Genomic DNA, 20,144 nt, shown 5'->3' on the forward strand with positions numbered 1-20,144 from the left:
AGAAGTCGGTACTTGTAATTTTTTTTACTTTAAGTCGACGATACGAGTTTATCTTAACTCTTAATTATGACTCAAAACATTTTTCCTAAATTAAAATTGGTAGACATGGATGCAGATATTAATTTTTTATGAAATTTTTAAGTTAGAATTAAGTTGGTGAACCATGCAGGAAAAACCGCCATTTAAGAGGTTTTTTTCTTTTTTTTTAACAAATTCAGGTATTTGAACCAGTTTTGGTTAAAAAAAAATAACCTTAATAAACTACCCGCAAGTGAATAAGGTTATTGCTAAACACACGTAGTACGCAGTCTAGAGTTAAGATTTTTTTATACATTATATTTAATGTATAGTTTTGATGCAATTTATTATTTTAATAACAAATAAAATCTTAGTTTTACCTAATTGTTAAACTAATCACAATATCCGTATTCATTTGTGTGTGGCACATTTTAACATACCTACGACTTACATGTATTTTAATTTAATTTTTTATTACCTAAAATTGCAATTTGAAAAATACTTAGTAGTACAATTTCAAATACTTGTTAATTATCAGTTATTTAGCTTCGTTTAAAATTGAAGTCTGGAGAGACAAATCATGTTGTGTCATAATTAATCCCTATTTTAAAAACTTTGAGAATTTGTTGGAAAACAATTTTTAATATTTATCTTTTTAAGGTCTCTTATTAAAATAATTCAAGGAGATGCTTTTTCGTCTTTTCTTTCCAAATAGTTTTCATAAGTTTTGGAAAAGAATAATTAGCAAAGTAAATGGTCCCAGAAACAACATTCAGATAATGATAATGTGAAAATTTTGATGCACTTATTCATGCAATATTAATATTTTAATCTTTAATTTAATCTTTGTTGGTTTTTCTTTTTATTGTTGTTAATTTTTTTATATTCTCGTTTATTAATAAAATTTTTTCAAAATGAACTTGCTTTATATTGACAAGATAATAAGAAAAAGCCCCTTTTTAAAATGTTATATAATTTATCGAAATTGAGCTTACACATAGGCTGTTCTGTTTGAAAATCAATTGAATGAAGTTGCTATAACGAACTTGAACAAATAAAACAAGCGAAAATCTAGCAGATACCAATACTTTTAGATGTACTATTTGTATTTATTAGTAGAATAAATAATGATGATGATAACTTGATAACTTACATTATACAGCGTGATTCTGACTGATTAAATTTTATTGTAATTTTATCATAGCTTTTTAAGGGTAAATAGAGACGATCTTTACCATGTTTACATTTATATCCCGTAAATTAAATTAATTGTATTGGAAAATGCTGTGTTTGTTTTCATTTTAAATATCGATAATACATGGTGATCATAACTTTGAAGACTTTTATTTCGAATACTGTTACAAAGAAAATTCTTTTGCTAACTTACCCAGCATATAGGTTTTTAGTTTGTCGGTGTATTTAAGAATTACACTATATTGTTGTTTTTACGGACTCATTTGAATAAGGTGGATGTGTTGCTTGACATTGGGAATTTGCGGAATAAAATGACAATCTCCAAAAAAAACTATTGTTATGATTTTCTCAGTTATGCTGGTATGTTTCTTACCAGCGGATAAATATTTTTGGTCTTCATGGACAAGTAGTTTTACCAAATATTGTTATTACATGAAACGGGCTTAAGAAAACTTGTCTTTGTTTAAACTAACTGAAAGTGCTTTTCCAAATTTGTTAAAAATAATTAAATCATGTTGCAGTTATATTTCCATTTCTAGTCTGTATTTAGAAACGTGCAGGTTAGAACAAATATTGTACTCGTAAATAAAAATTCAGTATTCGAAATAAATCTTTGGAGAAATTGAAAATGGTAAAACTTTTATTAAGAAAAGGAGTACTTTTTTCTGATATGTAATAACTTAAGTTAAAAGGGAATTTATTTATGATAAAACAGGACTCGCCGTGTTTGAAAAAAAAGGACAAATTTTGGAATTCAATAAAATTCTGTCAATTTTCGGAAAGAACCAACATGTTATTGAATACCGAAAAGTTCTAGATATTTATTTACGTAATTGAAAAAAAGGCTAAGTCCGTGTTGTTATTTAATTTGCACGAATACCCCTTGAGTCAGAACTGGTGTTCGCGTATCCACTAGTCAATCATCCTAAAGTGAAGGATTTAAAAATTAAACTAACAATCTGACCGTACAATAGTAATGAATTCAACGACCTTCATTAAAACATTGCAACATCCAACTCAATGTTCTTTGCGTTACACTTAATGTTTGCCACATTCAACACGAGACGTATTATCCGTAAATCCCTCACCATGATAACAAGCCCCAAGTGCCCTCATAAAATTCCGGAAAGTTTTATCTCGCCCGGATTATCAGAAGTGTTTAGCATCTCGTTAATAAATTCTCACCTTCCTTGAATGTCACCGCAGGTAAATGGTTGCCGCCACAGATAACCACACCACGAAATCCCTAAAAATGGACAATATGGGTTTCCAAGACTCCACCAACTCCCGCAAACTGGGCCGCTCCGTCAGCGTGAACGCCGAAGTGGAGAGCTTCCCGTTGTACAAAACACACACGTGCCCCTCGGGCCTCCGGTGGCGGCGCCCCCGCGACGACCCGGAGATCGTCGTCGAGGAGGAGTTCCCCTCCGACGACTTCGAGTACATGGAATGCGGCCCTTCGCCGCCCGCCGACCACACGCCCAACATCTACGAAAGCTTCGAGGAGTTCTCCCGGAGCGAGCTCACAGTGCAGATCTGCCACGACACGATCAAGATGAACCTCCTCGAGCACATGAAGATGGCCTCCGGCCGCCACCAACTCCTCGACGACATCGAGTGCAAAAAAACCACTCAGGACACCCTCACCGAAGCGTTCCAAGGCGCCACCAAGCTGGAAATCAACATCGCGTTTTTGTGGGCCGCCTTCATGAAACGCTGGGAGCTGCTGGATGGGCTCCTGAAACTGGGGGCCCAACTGCGCTACTACGAGCCCAGTCAGGGGCTCAGCGCTCTGCATTTGGCCTCGTTCAGTGGGTGCATCCCCGGGACGCAGTTCCTGCTAGCCCAAGGGTGTGACGTCAACGCGATTTTCAAGTGTTACACTCCGTTGCATTGTTCGGCGTTCGGGGACAGTCCCGAAACGGCGATGATTTTGTTGAATAACGGGGCGAAAGTCCAGGCTTTGACCAACAGTCCGAATAACTGCCACGAGAGTGTGCTACATTGTGCGGTTAGGGCGAATGCCATCGCGTGCGTTCGGTTGTTTACGGCGGAGGGGGCCGATGTGGGGCAGTTCGAGTTTTCGGGGATGTCCCCAGTGCATCTCGCGGCCGATTTGGGGCACCCACAGTGTCTTAAAATCATGCTGGAGGCGAAGGGTGTTAACGTGAACGCCAAAACAAAAGAGAAGGAATTAACGCCGTTGCATCTAGCCGCCGAGGGTGGCTATGTCGAGTGTGTTGAGATACTTCTGGACAAGGGGGCTGATGCGAATATACGGAACCATCGGGGGCAGACGCCGCTCCATCTGGCGGCGCGGGCGCAAGCTTACGATTGTGTCGAGATGCTCCTGAGGAAGGGCAACGCCGATCCGAATATCGGTGATTTCGACAAGAGAACGCCTCTGCATGCTGCTGTCTGCAAGGCGGCTAGATCGTACGACATAATCGAGATTCTGGTCAGTTGGGGGGCAGATGTCAACACCAAAGACCAATACGGTTACACCCCTCTACACATAGCCGCCTTGAACGAACTGTCCCAATGTGTGGAAATCCTGATCTATCACGGGGCCGACGTGACGGCCAAATCCAAATTCGGAATGACGGCGCTTGGTATCATCACGCGCAAAACCCCAGCGTCCCTTGCCATGGTCACCCATAAACTCGACTCGGCTATAACCCTCCACCACCACCCCGAATCCTCCAACCGCGAGGTGGAGTTGCGCCTCGACTTCAGGAGCATCCTCCAGCATTGCCACCCCCGGGAGATCAGCTTCCTCAATACGTTCGTCGACGAAGGCCAGAAGGAGATTCTCTTGCACCCGCTCTGCTCCGCGTTTCTCTACCTCAAATGGGAGAAGATCCGCAAGTACTACATCGCCCGCATGTTGTTTTGTTTCATCTTCGTTCTGAGTTTGTCTCTTTACGTGTTGACGGCTCTGGCCCACAATTGCTACAACCATGGTAAAAACATGAACGATACCCAGCCGCAGAACGTGATCGAGTTGTGCGAGAAGAAGTCCATGATGGGCCACATGTTGCGGACTAATCCGTTCGTTATCGAAATGCAGTGGTTCGTGCTGGTGGGCATCACCTGTTGCGAGATCCTGAGGAAGGTGTACGGGATCGCGGGCTATCCCACTGTCAAGCAGTACCTCTCGCACCCCGAGAATATAATCGAGTGGACTGTTGTTGTTAGTGTTTTTGTTATTTCTTTCATCTACACCGGGAGAACGTACACTTGGCAGAACCACATTGGGGCGTTTGCCGTGTTGTTCGGTTGGACCAATCTCATGCTGATGATTGGCCAGTTGCCAGTGTTCGGCTCCTACGTTGCTATGTATACGAGAGTACAAGGAGAATTTGCCAAATTACTATTAGCCTACTCGTGTTTATTGATAGGTTTTACGATAAGTTTTTGTGTGATCTTCCCGGACTCGTCCACGTTCGCCAATCCCTTCATCGGCCTTATCACCGTCCTTGTGATGATGACGGGCGAACTGAACCTGGACCTGCTGGTTGACGACGACCCGGAGGACCCCCCTTTCCTCTTAGAAATAAGTGCGCAAGTCACCTACATCCTCTTCCTCCTGTTTGTCACTGTTATTTTAATGAACCTGCTGGTGGGTATCGCCGTCCACGATATACAAGGCTTGCAGAAAACGGCCGGCTTGTCCAAGCTGGTCCGTCAGACCAAATTGATTTCGTACATGGAGTTGGCGCTGTTTAACGGCTATTTGCCGAGATATCTCCTCAATTTGCTGCATTGGACGGCTTTGGTGTCCCCGAAGGCGTACAGGGTTGTCCTGAATGTGAAGCCACTGAATCCGAGGGAGAAACGCCTCCCGAGGGATATACTAAAAGCGGCGCATGAAATCGCCAAAAAGAGAAAACACTACGCACATACGATTTCCTCACATGGTAGTAACGCTACTACTAGGAAAATTATTAACAATAATATGGACCAGAATAGTGAGATTTTGGAATATCCAAGTGCCTTTCCTCTACTTCAAAGTAAAATTGAGAAAAGTACCGAGCAAATTGAACATTTAAGTAAAGAGGTTAGGGAGTTGAAGATTGCTCTTCAAAACAACCAGAAGATTATGGAACAGTTGTTGCATGGCTTAGTGAATACGAAGAATAGCTCAAATTGTTAGAAATGTACAGACTGTGATGTATTTTATATCAGATTTTAATTTAATGATATGAGTAAATATACGTAAAAGATGTTATTTATGTTATTCTTTATTTTAGAGATTAAATTTTATCTTGCCATTAAGCAATGTGTGATATTAGTGAAATAGTGGTTGTGAGATTAATTTTGTTATACAAATAGTGTCTCGTATTGTCATACTTAGTTTTACAATGCTTCGTATCACAGTATTATACTTCAAGTGCCTTCTACTGACAATAACAGTATATTTTACACCTTCAATAAAGTGGCTTGTGAAGTAGCTTATCTTTTTAAATGGCGTTTTACTTCCCAACTCACAGCATTCCCAACCGAGAAGGGAAATATTTTTTTTTCAACGACTTGACCAGAAACGTACTTTCCTTCCTCAGAAGGACAATAGCGTTCTGTCATGGAATATTTTAAATGGTGAAAAACAATATTTTCTGGTGAATACTGTGAAAAAATCATATGTATATCACTGGAGCCTGAATGTTAATACAGTCTTTCCCAACGATCCGAAAAAGATCCATCATTTGTTTATTATTACTATTAGTGATATTGACCTTTTCTTTTTTTTAGGTTATAGGTTATAGCTGCGTTTTTGTTGCATAATTTAATACTGATGCTTTGTATCGGGCAATTTTGGTTAGTTTTTGTAATATTTTGATTTTTTTTGACGAAAACACTCTTTTAAAATAATTATTACATAAAAACTAACAATAAATAACAGTTTAGGGTGAAAAGCATCATAAAATGCAAAAAATGTAGAATATTCCATTTGAAAAAATATAATTTTAGTGTTTTTTTTAATATTGGGACAGCCTGTATATATATCGGATATGTCAAAAGTCGCTGACATGCCCTTGAGAGTGAATATTAGTGGCCTTACGAACCACTAAAAAATAATTTAAAAAAATATTACTCAAAAGGTGCTGCAGCTCGTAAAAGTTGCAAAAAATACATATTTTAAAGTGGAATTGTAGGAAAAGAAGAAATGTTAACTTTGTTTTTAATGATTTATTTTAATGTTTACTTGATTTATTACTTTTTTTTAAAGAGAACTGTGGTAAAACATTTTCTTTGGTTTTTTGAAATGAGCAAAACTACCTCTTTAAATGTGCAGCACTTTGTACAGGCTGATACTTTTAAGGCCTACATTAGAAACTTTAACTTCTAATATTGCCAGAGGTTTAAGATTTTGTATACAATCCAAATCGATCATTCTGAATTCAACTAAATTATTTTCAAAATGGCTGATTTACCGGAACTACGAGAAATTGATGCCAACTTTGAAATTTTAAATAGTAACTGCTTATTTTTATTGCATTTTTGAATTCGCCTCTTAAAACTGAGTAAAATTTACTCTTGTTGTTAGTACTTATCTTTCATAGTTTTTGATGTATATCAATTTTTTTTATACACATTTTCATTAGCAGGGGTTTACTTAAAATATAACAGCTCAGGTTCGAAGTTTTTTTTTTAATCTTCAGGATTGTCAACTTTCAAATTGCAAGGATACTATAATTTTTTTAAAGTTATTATTAAAAAATGATTTTTTTTTCAAATGGCAATCAAAAGAACATCAATTTTTATGCAGACTTTTATTAACATCTTCTGTATCTATCTCTTACAATTTTTGATTAATCGTAAAAAACTGAATTTTAGCTCATTATTTTCATTTTTAATGAAGTAAACTTTGGAAAATTACGATGAAATTGTGCCATTTATTAAAAGAAACGTTAGATTTGTTCAGCATTTTCATTTAAGAAATTCAAAATTCAAGGGCAGACTGTCTAAGTTACTTTACATAATTCAGTGTTATAAAAAATTTATATTATTTTATATTTATATTATTATTCTTATTTTTTTATATATTATATTTATATAATATTTTTATATTTACTATATTTATATTTACATATTATTATTATATTTATAGTATTTTTACTGCTTATTCGATAATGAACCAGCTAAAAACTAAATGAAAGATTGAAGTTTGACAATTGTTGGCCATTTTGCAAGGTCTACTTGATTAACTTTGAAAATTACGAAGTAAAATCCGTTTTTTGGAATTTTTTCAAAAACTTAACAGATAAAAGTCACCATAAATATAGTTGTTCTTTCGATTGGCGTTAAGAAAATAGGGTCGTTCCATTTGAAAAAAACTAAGATATAGCAGTTTTTTGATAACCATTTTGAAAAAAATCATATTAGCCATGAATTTTGACAGTTGACAATTTTGAAAATTCTAAAAAACTCTTTAAACCTTCGATTATCGAATGCAAAAAAATTCACTTATCGCAAAGCGTTCAAGGGCTTAGACATCTTAGATAAACCCTTGCAAATGAAAATTTTTACAAAAAAAATGACGTCAAAAACTATAATAGATTAGTACCAACAACTTGGGTAAATTTTACTCAGGTGAATACAAATATGTTTTTGTGCTATTTAAAATTTCAAACTCGGCGACAATTTTTTATAGTTCCGGAAGCTTAGCCATTTTGAAAATAGGTTAGTTGTACTCAGAATGGTCGATTTGGATCGTATAAAAAATTTAATGCTCTAGATATATTAAAAGTTTCTAATGTAGGCCCCAAAAGAATCACCTGTATAGCTCTATCTATCTGCTCTTAAGAGCCTATTCGCGACTTTTGACACACCTAATATATTTAAAATATGCAGCAGAAACGCAGCTATAATCTAAAAAAAAAGAAGTCAATATATCTAATAATAAACAACTTATGAAGCTTTTTCGTTGGGACACCCTGTATGTAATAAAATTTCTGTTTTGCTAAAGAAGTTGATGCCTTGACGTATTTTTTTTGACTCTTGATCGTATCATATCCTTCGCAATCCTAAATAGATTACTTCTCAACCAAAGAATAAAAACACACAGAAAAATCTTTGCAGCAGACGTTTCAAATCTGGCATCTAGAGGGCACCATTACATAATGAACATGATTTTAGGTATTGTTCCCTCTCTTGTTTTCGAACATGTTGAATAAAGTGGACATTGAGGCGGAAGTGGAAGGTGGCGGTCCTTCAAGTCAAGCTGGCGCGATCCGTTGGGGCATAGCCTGGGGTCTGAGAAGTTTTGTCGATCAAGACATGATCGAAAAGATGCGATTAGGTTTGTCGATTCAATCTCTCGGTCCATTTTTTTCATGCAATTTTTTAGCTGGTTTGCTGACAAGAGACTACCGCACGAAAGAGAGGAAGAAGCCAGGACAGCAAGGAGCAAGAAGGAAATTCACTTGGAAGAAACGTTAGTTGTATCACAATCAGTTTAATAAAGTAAATTACATTTCGTCTAAAGGATGTAATCCTAGTATGCTCATTCCCTTTCCTAGGACCTGTCGCGCTGTTATGAACAGAAGTAGCCTCTGTGAGGCGATTTCGGGGTCCGTGTTCTTGACTGGTAACACTTTCAGTGCTTTGTTGATTTGATTACTAGAACACAGTTTTAACAAAGTAGAAAAAATATTGTCAGTATGTACCACAGGCGGAAAAGGTAAGTTACAAGTATGCAAGCTTCGAGCTGTTCATTAGACCGGTTTAAAATCTCATGAAACCGGGCTATTTCTCGAACTAAGGCAGTGGCTTCTGGCTCTTTTAGTACTTCGGGAATTACTTTTTTGGGACGTGTTGCACCAGAATTGCGTTCGAGACTATAGAGGCGGCAGTGGGTGTATTGTAATTTAACACCCGTGTCGCCTTGGACCTGAAATAATTTGGTTTCTCAACTGGCCATGACAAAAATAATTCCTCTATTTTACTTGTAAAACACTGTCCCAGGTGAACTCGTAATCCTTTTGTCTCCGTTGCTTCAAGTCGTTGACTATAACGCAAGAAACGCCAAGTATGTCTGATACGGCACTGTCCTCAATAGGGACTCGCGTGTCTAAAATAGGAACGAAAACTGTTAATTCGGCGCAGCCCAAGTAAGTTAACTCCACATGTAAAAAACTAATTAATCAATTACACTGGTCTGCAGAATTAGTAGCATATGTAGATTTAAACGTGCTGAATCTAAAGGGTCGCTAAAAATTAAATATTACTTAATATTATAAACAATTAAATATTATAAAAACTATTCATCAAAACTTATTGAAATTTGGTGTATGCTTAAGAGTATAAATATTCTATCGTTTCTGATGTTTATTAAATTTCTATCTCCATTTGTTCTTCGGGTACAAGGCTAACTTGATTTTTTTTAAATAGCAACAAGGGTCAAATTCGTTATTTTTGAGAAGGGCATTTTTTTCTAAGTTCTATGGTATAACACATGCATATACCTTAATTTAATCGAAACTTAAAGAAAAATCCAAAATTTTGAAAAATGTAAAATCTTATTAGCCTTGGAAATGTTGTCTTTATCTATCGTTAGCTCATTAACCAAAAAGTAAGTAAAAGTTAAAAATAATTGTTAAAATAACACTTTTAAATGAAAAAAAAAAGAAATTTTAAACACGGAATACTTGATTTTTATGCTACAAACGATGTTCAAACTGATTTCCACTAACTTCTTGGCTTTCTGTCTCCATGATAAACTAACATGAGATTTTTTTCGCGCACTTTTACTTAAATGTATCATTATTAAACTAATTATTGTACCCAAGTTTAATTTTTGGCTAATATACAAGTGACAGATATCGCTAATAACAGTATTTTCAAAGCTATAGTGGCGGTCAGCTCGATTTGCGTGTGCGTCATCAATTTCATTTTTTCATTACCAACACAAAGCTGTAAAAAAATATCAAAAACAATGCAAATTTAAACAGCTAAGGGGTATCTAAGGGTGGTATCCTTGAACATTAATTTACATGTGCACTTCGACAACACCGTTAAGTGTCACGAATTTGTCAAACTGACATTGACAGTAAATTATAGACGTCGTCGCATGGTTGTCGAAAGTGTTATCGGTGTTAATCGCAAGTATTTTCTGTTCGTTTATTGTGTTTTGTGATTTGCGTTTCGTTAGGTTTTTGATTCTGCATTTATTAGTTCTTGTTTTGTGAATCTGTATTTTTTGTAACAACTCATAATTTAAACACTTCGTAACCTCAAAAAATATTTGATAGTTTGTCACCGCTATGCCCCTGCTATGTAAACGTAGTGACAGATATGTCAGATGACGCACACGCAAACGGAGCTGAGCGCTACCATAACTTAGTTTTTTTACTATTCCAGAAAATTTTTGAATTTTTATTTTTTTACCTTTTAACAAAAGTAATGGTGGGTATTATGTTACATCACTTAATTCACAAAATTATTAAATTAAAAATTATTAAATTTGGCCCTTCGTGCCATTAAAAAAATTAATTTGGCCTTGTATTTTCAAAATAAATGATGAAAAAAATTTGATTTCTTATTTTTTATAAGGGACTGAAATATATCCTTTCAAACATTCATTTTGTTACTCCCACTTAGATTTCTTTTCCGAAAATCTTAGCGCAATATCGGTAAACATAAAAAAATGTTTTATCAAATATTAGACATAAATGAGAGACAATACAATAACAAATAGCCAGAAGGTCGTCAGAAGCAATGACAGCGTTGTTGGTTGAAACTTCAATGTGAAAAGGAAAAAACTACTCGCACAAAGAAAAATGCTATTAATATGCAACTAGTTAAACGATTTTTATTGGAACGAATTATAACGTTTGTTGTAAATTATTGTTGCAATCATTAAATTTACATTTACAGTTATAAGTAAAATCAACGATTTATATGTGATATTCGTACATAGTTTTTGTTATTATATTTCTGAACCTTAGAACGACAACACCCAAGTCCACTTTTTTAAAAATAAATAAAAAATAAATGTGAAAATTTAACACACTTTCTACTTGAACTAATGCATAGAATCTTGCGAACGGCATTATTTGCAAAAATTACAGATGTTGAAATTTTACAAGTCCAGCATAATGTTCGTGCGACAATGTATTAAGTCCAAATTATTTATAAAACATAGTGATCATTCAGCACTGAAAAATAATTTTTTTTTTTCACTTGTAACGACTGGGCTAATTTTATTAGAAATTGTAAAAATCCCACTTTTGATGTGTACTTATTCAATGAAAATAATTTCAAAAAAAATAGTTAAAAATTCCTTTTAATAAAATGTTTAAAATCATAACGAAAACGTACGCATGCAAAACTAAAATTGAACAATTTTTTTTAGGTCCTATTATTATATTGTAATAATAGTTAATGGTACATTTGTGATAGCAACAATTTTGTTTTGAACTTAAAATTTACTGAAAAGTTTTATTTATAAAGATATGTATTATTAGATTAGGGATGTTGGACGCTCCTCTTGCTTCTGTGAACCTGTTACTCACTTTTTGTTTTTGAACATTTTAGCACTGAAATTTGTCGGTTAAATTATTTTGCTTCTATTTTATTTTGATTAACCATTTTTTAGGAATAAACATTTTACAGAAACTTATCTTTGATATTTTCAGATTTTTGTATTTTTTTTATTTACCGTAAGAACATTTCGTATAATACGTATTTTGGGCTTAAACATTTAATAAACTTTGGTTTTTACTTTGAATTTTTTGACACAATAATAAAACAGTTTATATTCTCCTGAGGATAACCACTTTGTGGCAGAAACGCGTCGTGTTTCAAATAAACGTTTGGTGTGTCAGGTTTTTAAATTTAATTTATTTTAGTTATTTTCAGTACCTTTTATTAATTAAAATCGAATAAAATTAAATATCTCTTTGTTAACCAGCTGAGAATTAATGTTTTAAATTATTTCTGAATATTAAACATTTTGCACTTAGGCTGTTTTCGCTCTCAAGGTACGGATTTATAGATTCAGAAGCATTAAAATAATAATCACGCATAATAATAAAAAGGAGGGGAAAAAGTTATTTTTTGCAGACCAGTGTTAATTTCAATAACATCTGCTACAGAAAAAAATAATTTGTTGAATCCGCCTCAAAAATAATTTTCTTACTTGGGGACTCCACCTGTTTCTTTATCATTAACTCCCGACATTCATCAAGAATATCTCTCAGAAAGACTGCTGTTCCTTTTCTCGTACTCATGCCTCGAATTCTCCCAAATTTCACGTGTTGTAACTTATGGGCCCAAGGAAGGCTCATTTTGTGTAAAATCGCTTTAAGATTGTTGAAATGGTCGCTTTGACTATTATCCACGATGTAAAGCATTTTATCAAAGCTGTATCTATTATACCTATCTATGGCGGCCGCTATATCTCTCGTTAAATACAAAGTGGATCCATCACTCTTCATTATTGAAACTTTCCGTTTATTTACATCAACACTCAACTTTCCGTCGCCTTCCTTCTGTACAATGTGCTTACTACTTAAAATATCTATCACATTTTGAATATCTTTGGCACTATAATTCGACTCAAAATTGTACTCATCAAAAACAACCCCTAATCTCTTGTAAGTCGCCTCTAATTCATTTTGACTATATTGCATGTATTCATTCCAATACTCCAACCCCTCGGGTGCCCCTTTTTCCAGTTTATTGAACTCCTGTCTCGCCCTGTCTGCAACTGTGGGATCTTTTTCTGCAAGTTTATTTGCGTGCACATAGGACTCGTATAAAAGTTTGAGCGGATTATTTTTGATCGCTTCCTGTGTGTGTTGAAGCTCGTCAACCCCCACTTTAATAAACCCAAACTGTGTTCCCCAGTCACCCAAATAGTTGAGTTTTGTGACTTTATTGTTCAGAAATGAATTTAAATTGCCAATAAAATTGCCGATTATGGTTGAGCGCAAATGTCCCATGTGGAACGGTTTAGCAATGTTTGGAGAACTAAATTCAACGACTATGTTTCTAGGTTTTAGGTTTAAGTCAGGGTTGGGGCTGTTTTCAATCACATCTTGGATAAAAATTGTGCGGTCTATTTCGAAGCTAATTTTTCGATTTGCGCGGTCTTTCTTTGTTTCAATGTTTTTAATTATATCATCGGGGCGGATTTTAAGGATTTCGTTGACATTGGGGACGCCAAAATGGTCTTCAAGGGTGCTCAGAGGCAAGTGTAACTCAAAAGTGTTATTCAAAGTGGTGTTTCCGACATGAATAAGGGGAAGGAGTTCAATGGGCGTAAATTTCGTTGACTTACTGAGTGAATCAATCACCTGGAAATTTAAATTAAGTTTGCATTTCTCATTTAAAAGATGAGGTTAGGATTGGAGTTGGGCAAAACTTAACTCAAAACTTACCTTTCGGCCTAGATACAGTTTTAATTTTGTTGACATTCCTTTTCACACGTTTTTACACTAGAATTTACTTACATAAAGCCGAAAATTATGAAATTACGGATTTTGAGGTTATGATAATGGCAACTTGTGTCAACATAGCGACAAGCTTGAATAAATGGTTGTATAATCGATAGGTGAAACATTTTAGTGAAAAGAGAAAGGAATTTTTTATTTCAAAATTTCTGTATTCTGAACATCTAATTTAGTAAACAACAAAATTGATTTTTATTATATTTTCTGTGCTATTAATTTAATTATGTTGATACAGAGATGTTAAAATTATTATCGAGACTGTTCGCGGAGGATTTTTAGGAGTAATCCTGAACTAGTCCAGGATATATTTTAAGAGCATGTGCGTTCCAGAACCACTAGCCCCACAGCAGCAGTTACGAATTTGCTTCCACCAGTAACAAAATTTTATGGTTACCAAGTGTATACACAGTAAAGCTTACAATTAAAAAACCCCAAAAATTATTACAAAGTTGGAAATAACAGTCCCATTTCAGGCTTTAGTACCCTGTTTATAAAATATTGCACTTATTATTTTCTCAGTAAGCCAAAAAGGTTAAATTATAAGAAGAAAGCTTTGTTAAAATTTAATTCGTTGTTAAAAGTTAACAACGCGAATGGACCAATCACATTTATTCAGTTTGGTCACGTGATTAGTTAATTACGCATTTAATTGCAAATTAAATTAACTACGCTTATATAAACCGGTCCTAAGAATATAAATTAATGTTTCTGTGGAGTTTCGAATTGATTTTTTTTCACATATTGTTATTATTTCCTACTCAGTTTGCATCTTCTGTTTCTGTATTCAGTTCATTGGTATAACAATCAGTAGATGCACTGGAAAAAATAAAATATTAATTACATGGGGTAGTAACAAAAAATTATTCTAATAGTTTATTATTACATTATATAGGGTGTATAATAAAAGTACGGACTTTTTGGGAAAATGAAACAAGGGTTTTTAACTTGTCTGATTATGGCAAATTAACATACAAAATATTGCTAAGCCATTCCATAACACCCTGTATAAAATTTCGTAAATTGTCTTCTTATAGGTAGTTTTGAAATTTATGTTTAACTTCTTTGAACAATACACTATACAGCGTGCTCAAAAACTCGCGCACCAACTCAATGGTGTGTGGTAGAGAAGTGGTTACATATAATGGTAAAAATAGTAAAAAAATTCTTTGTATTAAAGTTATTGATAAATAACTAATTTTAGGTAAATGATATGTGGCAACGTTGTTTAATAGTCAAGATCGCAATAGAATTTGAGCAACAATAAAAATAAATTATTTTTGAAACGGTTTCCTAGGAAATAATTCCCAGTGTTGGCACATCTACACATTGTGATTTTTTAGATGAATTTTAATTTTTTTAATTTAAAAAAACTGCTAAAATCTGATAGTAAATTTTAAAATAATTATTCATCGTTTTGTTATGGCACGATTACCTGGTATGAAACATAAAAATATAAAAAAATAATGAAAACTAAAGAAGTTAACACAATAAGTTTGTAGCTCCAGATTTTTTAAAATATAACTTTAGGAATTTTTTCAACATTTTTCCCGTAATCTGCACTTGCTTCTCAATAACGTACCACTGAGTTGGTGCGCCAGTTTTTGAGCACCCTGTATAGAAATAAGACACCCAATTTTTAATTTTTAAATTTTATTTTCTAAATAATAACTCAAAGGGCCGGTTTAAAAATAGCTTCACTAAATTTGAATTCGTTGTTAAATGTGATTAACGCGAACAGAACATTTATCAAATTTGTTTAATTGGTTCAATCTTAATTTCGCTTTCAGTAAACCGGCCCTAACTCTGTTTTTTTAAAGACACTGGCTAAACGACCGCCGGCGGTACTCTTAGTTAATACTAAAAAGACCGCCGCCCGGCGGCTTTATCTGCTCACGTATGAAAAAGCTGCCGAAAATCTGAATTAACTCATTGGTCGCAGCGTTATGATATAAATAGTAATATAGCTACAACCACCGGTCGGCGTTTTTTTTTATTTAAAATACCAAATACCGCAGAAATTTTGTCATACCTAACTCAAGTTCTAATTATTCCAATATGAACTTTTTTTGACAAAAAATTAATTCAGTTGAGGTGGTAATCATCCTGTCATTGCAGTCTTTGTGAAGAAAAAGTGTTTGAAGATAGGTTACTACCTATTTATTAAGCATAACTTATTAAAAACAAAAATATGCTGTTATAGGTACATCGAGTAATTTTTGTTAAATTTTTTCACCGATAGAATAAAAATATCAGTAATAGAATAAAAAATCACCAAATGGCTACTTTATTCTATAGGATTTTTTGTTGTATGGCTTTAAATGAAGAAATTTATATAACTAGGTGTATTGCTCACCCCAAATCCGGGTACGTAATGAAAATATAATTTCCCAATTTTCCTTTTTAAAGTTATATGAACTACTTTTATATCCGATTTTCACACTGACAATTGTTTATAAAAAAACAGACCATAATTAAATGAAATAATGTACCACAGTAACCACTTGTAGAATAAAGGTGTACTACGTCTACTCGTAGTACACATTATTACTACCTATAAGAGAAATTTTTTTTACTATATTATAGTATAGTATACTGTACATTTATCGATTAGTTTTTTTCACAAATTAAATAAAAATTTGTATTATTCAAGTAAACAACAGTCGTGTGGACATACGGAAATTTCAGAATTAAAGTTAGGTATTTATCCTAGTTTTTAGGCGGTACTGTAAAAATGTGATTGTTTTCAAAAAAAAGAAAATTATATTTTTTTCGTTTTTGAGTTCAATTTTGAGTTTAATTTTTCTGAATAGCAACCTACCACAGAACAAATATTTTTGGTCAATACACAAACAGCGAATTACAACCACCTCAGTTAAATTTAGTTTTTGTCGAAAGTCATTTAATTTTTATACTATGTTGTCATTTGAGAAAAAAATGTTATTGTTAAATTTCTTCATATTTCAAAAATACATGATAAGCTGACTGATGATGTGCTTAACACAGGGTGTGCCGTCTTCTGTAGCTCAATTATTACTTATGATACCATTTGATAGACGTTATTTACGTTTTACCGCAAAATTAAGGGATAATTCAATATTTTTATATTGTATAAACTTACCTATTTCTTAGAGAAGATAGATTTATGTTTATTAGTATTTTTTATTTTTTTCTGAATTCTACTTACTAATACTAAACATTTAAAAGAAATTAAATTAAATTCAAAAAATCTTACAGGTATCAATTTTATTTTTTGGTATTTTACACAAAAAATACCAAATATTTGCAAAAAATGCACTTTCTGAATGAATATAGAGAACATCGTCATTTGTCTGAAACGAAAATGGCCAAATGGTGGCACTTATTGAAGGATTCTCCCAATAAGAGGCTAGTCAAAGATTGGATGTGCAATAATTCAGTAGTCAGTAGGGTGTATTTAAAGAAAATATTTTTCAGTTATACATACAGCGACTCAAAGAGTGTAACGTCATAATGATAAATTTTTTAATGGCATACTATTTTTTTTCTGTCCATTAGTATGCCCTTTTCGCTTCTTACAGATCCCTTTTGATTTCAAATCAGTTCAAGGATTACCGGTACAAAAATAAAAACAAAAAAAATTGGTTTTAAGGTCTAACAGACTTATTAATCAAGTTTTTGATAGCAACGTATTTTCACTATTTTAAAACACGCTTTCCATAGCAACGTGTTTTAAATTAAAAAGATCCAACAAAAAAAATAATAACACATGCGAAAACGCTTAAAGTTCGAGGGCTGTCGTTATGCAACGAGTGTATGCGAGCAAAAAATTGTTAATTTTTTTATCATTCGATGCGAAGAAGCAAAAATTTTTTTTGTTACAACTTAATTGCAAATCCTAACATATTTAGAGCTATTTGGCAAAAATTCGTTTTGTTAACAATTTTAGTGACAAATTTAGTGAATAAAGTCAACATAATTAAATGGATTTTTTTAATATCACTTTTAATGGTGTTACTTTTCTTGATTTCTCATAAGGTCATGGACACTCACAACTTTGAATCAGAGTTTTTATCTTATTACTCTCATTGAGATTGTTACATTTTTTGTATTCAGCCGCATTACACAATTAACGATAAACACTTTTTTAATTAGTCTGATGATTATTATTAAACAAAAAATAATTGTGTTTACTCTTTTTGGGAGGGCAGACACTTCACCTCTGTTTTTATCAAAAAATAACATAAAAAATAAGTGGTCAAAGCAATGTTTAAAGTGACAAAGTTGATTTAATTTAATAAATTGATTTATTCATCTTCACTGATAAATATTTTTTGATGACCCAAGTTTCGAAATGCGATTACATAACACCTTTTTAATTACACTTGGCTTAATGAGAAATAAATTATATTCCGATTCAAATATCGGGTAAAAAATTCAAAATTTGCGCCGACAACCGGCGAGTGTCGTCGCCGTTTCCTATTGGCGGTCGCGTTGCTAGGTAATGTGGCAACGTCGCCCACTGCCTTCAAGTTTGACGCAATCCGTAAAGTGACAGTCCGCGGCCCGTCGTAGTCCAGAAAGTGGCAAAGGTGCGTCCAAAGACCTGCGGTGTGTGACTCGTTAAAGTGCAAGTGTAAAGTGCTTTATGTTGGAGTCGACAAAGTGAAAAAAGTGCAATATGACGGGAAGAATGGCTGGTCAGACTATAAACGACCGACTTCTGGCCGCTAAGCACAGTCTAGCCGGTCAGGGATTAGCCAAGTCCGTTTGTAAAGCCACGACCGAAGAGATGATTGGCCCCAAAAAGAAACATTTAGATTGTAAGTGCTTCGGGGGGTTAATTGACGATCGGTTTGCTGCACTTGGAGCGAACCGTCGGAGAGAGTGATAAGATATTATTAGGCACCTGTAGGAGTGGAAATTATTTACCTGCTCTTTGGAATGTGGTTCTTGTGCCGGACTCGGAGGAACCTAGGCTGGGTCTTAAAATACTGTTATATTGTGCTTCGGTGGTTCTTTAATTAATTATCGACTCCTAGGACTGGCCAAAGGACTACAAAAATTGATTTTAATTGTTTACGATATTGTGGGGACTAAAAATGTCACATGATTGATAATGCCTATAAATGATAGCTGATTCTTATCTTTACGACAAAAATTCTATCAATAACAAAAAGTTTAACCTATTTCTTTGATACAAATATCATGGCAGCTGTCGTTTTTCTGTTGTGAGAAAAGTGTACCTAGTATCCCTCTACTGTCTGAACTGAAATAATGAAAATGTCTCTATTGTACGAGTACCTTCAGTCTTATCTAGAAAATGTATCAAAAACTGTTTCCTCTCCTTTCTTACATTCATTATAATAGGTGCTAGAAATTAATTAAGAAGTAAACATTGTAGAATTTGATTCAACAAATTTATTATCTATCTGATAAACATTTCAAAATTCAACTAGTTTTATTTTTATCGGTAAAATAAAGTATTACCGTTTAATAATAACCTTATATTATGTCAACATATTATAAAATTCACGTGAAATTTCAAATGGTTAGCTTTTTTTAATAATTTCAGTTCTTTTTTGGTGATTAAATATTAAATGCACCTAAACATGAACAGTTCGAGTGTTTTATTTATACAACCTTCAAATTTTAAACTGGATCGTAAAATTCAAAAACAAGTTAATTTTTACTTTAAAATGTTTTATACAGGGTGTAGCAGAAATACGTGTGTTAATCAAGTACAACAATTTTTTTATACAGTGTGGAATTTTTAACTTGAATAAAATTCATAACTTGGATATAGACAATTTTTGTAAAAATTCCAGAAACAGGTCGCTTTTTGTTTTTTCTTGCCGATTATTTGGTGGATATGTTTTTTGTTTATCTGCTGTCAAAACTGCACAGCCACCTCCAACTTTTTTTTTAAATGTGACGGTATGTCGTGTGACACCTCATATAAAAGAGCACTTTGAAAGCAGTACAACGCACTATTTGTTTTCTAAATATTGTCAATGCTTAAGTGATAAAAAATTAAAACTCTGTGAAACTTTTGACTAAAATAAAATTTGTAACTTGGATATAAGCGATTTTTGTGAAAAATCCTGAAACAGGTCGATTTTTGATTTTTTTTGCACATCATTTGGTGCATGCAGTTTTTGCTTGCTTATGTTTTCAAAAATGCCCAGCCACCTTAACATTTTTTTTAATTGTAACGGTATGTCTAGTGTCACTTCATGTGAAAGAACACTTTGCAAGGAATACAGCGCACTCTTTGTTTTCTGAATATTTTCAAGGCCTACGCGGTAAAAAAATGAAAACCAATTTTTATAGATTCAAATTAGGCAAATTACACTAAAAGTGTTGCAAAATGTTAGAAATTCATGTTACTATCCTTTATTTCCCAGGAGAGGAACGGTGCCCATTTTCAACAATTGTTGCATTAAATAATGTTCAACTTATAAAATTGGTTTTATTTTTTTTATCAAGTAGGCTTTG

The 20,144-nt window shown here is 33.6% G+C and overlaps 4 protein-coding genes and 1 long non-coding RNA gene across 7 annotated transcripts in view; 3 read left to right on the plus strand and 2 right to left on the minus strand.

Moving 5' to 3' along the window:
• Nucleotides 1-5,680, plus strand: part of wtrw (water witch) — a 10,536-nt gene extending 4,856 nt beyond the window's left edge. The window contains exon 2 of the mRNA XM_961536.4: nt 2,419-5,680. Coding sequence (XP_966629.2) covers nt 2,423-5,368 — 2,946 coding nt within the window. The 5' untranslated portion in view covers nt 2,419-2,422 and the 3' untranslated portion in view covers nt 5,369-5,680. The remainder of the gene's footprint in view (nt 1-2,418) is intronic.
• The window catches only part of mRpS9 (mitochondrial ribosomal protein S9), a 23,467-nt gene extending 14,767 nt beyond the window's left edge, over nt 1-8,700 (plus strand). The window contains exons 6-7 of the mRNA XM_008192933.3: nt 8,353-8,515; nt 8,564-8,700. Of these exons, the coding sequence (XP_008191155.2) occupies nt 8,353-8,515; nt 8,564-8,655 (255 nt within the window). The 3' untranslated portion in view covers nt 8,656-8,700. The remainder of the gene's footprint in view (nt 1-8,352; nt 8,516-8,563) is intronic.
• ArgRS-m (Arginyl-tRNA synthetase, mitochondrial) lies at nt 8,656-13,762 on the minus strand. The gene is made up of 5 exons (XM_015978151.2): nt 13,599-13,762; nt 12,356-13,514; nt 9,162-9,286; nt 8,883-9,106; nt 8,656-8,835 (listed from the first exon to the last, which is right to left on the minus strand). The coding sequence occupies exons 1-5, from the start codon at nt 13,632-13,634 to the stop codon at nt 8,685-8,687; spliced, it is 1,695 nt and encodes a 564-aa protein (XP_015833637.2). The 5' UTR covers nt 13,635-13,762; the 3' UTR covers nt 8,656-8,684.
• A 4,172-nt stretch (nt 13,763-17,934) lies between these two features.
• LOC135265611 (uncharacterized) lies at nt 17,935-19,008 on the minus strand. Its single transcript, XR_010333333.1, has 2 exons — nt 18,756-19,008; nt 17,935-18,702 (listed from the first exon to the last, which is right to left on the minus strand). It is a non-coding gene; the product is annotated as an uncharacterized LOC135265611 (long non-coding RNA).
• Nucleotides 18,165-20,144, plus strand: part of LOC654860 (phosphatidylinositol-binding clathrin assembly protein LAP) — a 40,059-nt gene continuing 38,079 nt past the window's right edge. For 2 of the 3 annotated variants that reach the window (XM_008192932.3, XM_961276.5), the window contains exon 1: nt 18,168-18,469. In XM_008192932.3, coding sequence (XP_008191154.1) covers nt 18,328-18,469 — 142 coding nt within the window. In that variant the 5' untranslated portion in view covers nt 18,168-18,327. Of the gene's footprint in view, nt 18,470-20,144 lie in introns of all 3 variants that reach the window. The other variant, XM_015978168.2, reaches the window with a different exon arrangement.

Source organism: Tribolium castaneum, chromosome 1, assembly GCF_031307605.1.
Source record: "Tribolium castaneum strain GA2 chromosome 1, icTriCast1.1, whole genome shotgun sequence".
Taxonomy (NCBI): domain Eukaryota; kingdom Metazoa; phylum Arthropoda; class Insecta; order Coleoptera; family Tenebrionidae; genus Tribolium; species Tribolium castaneum.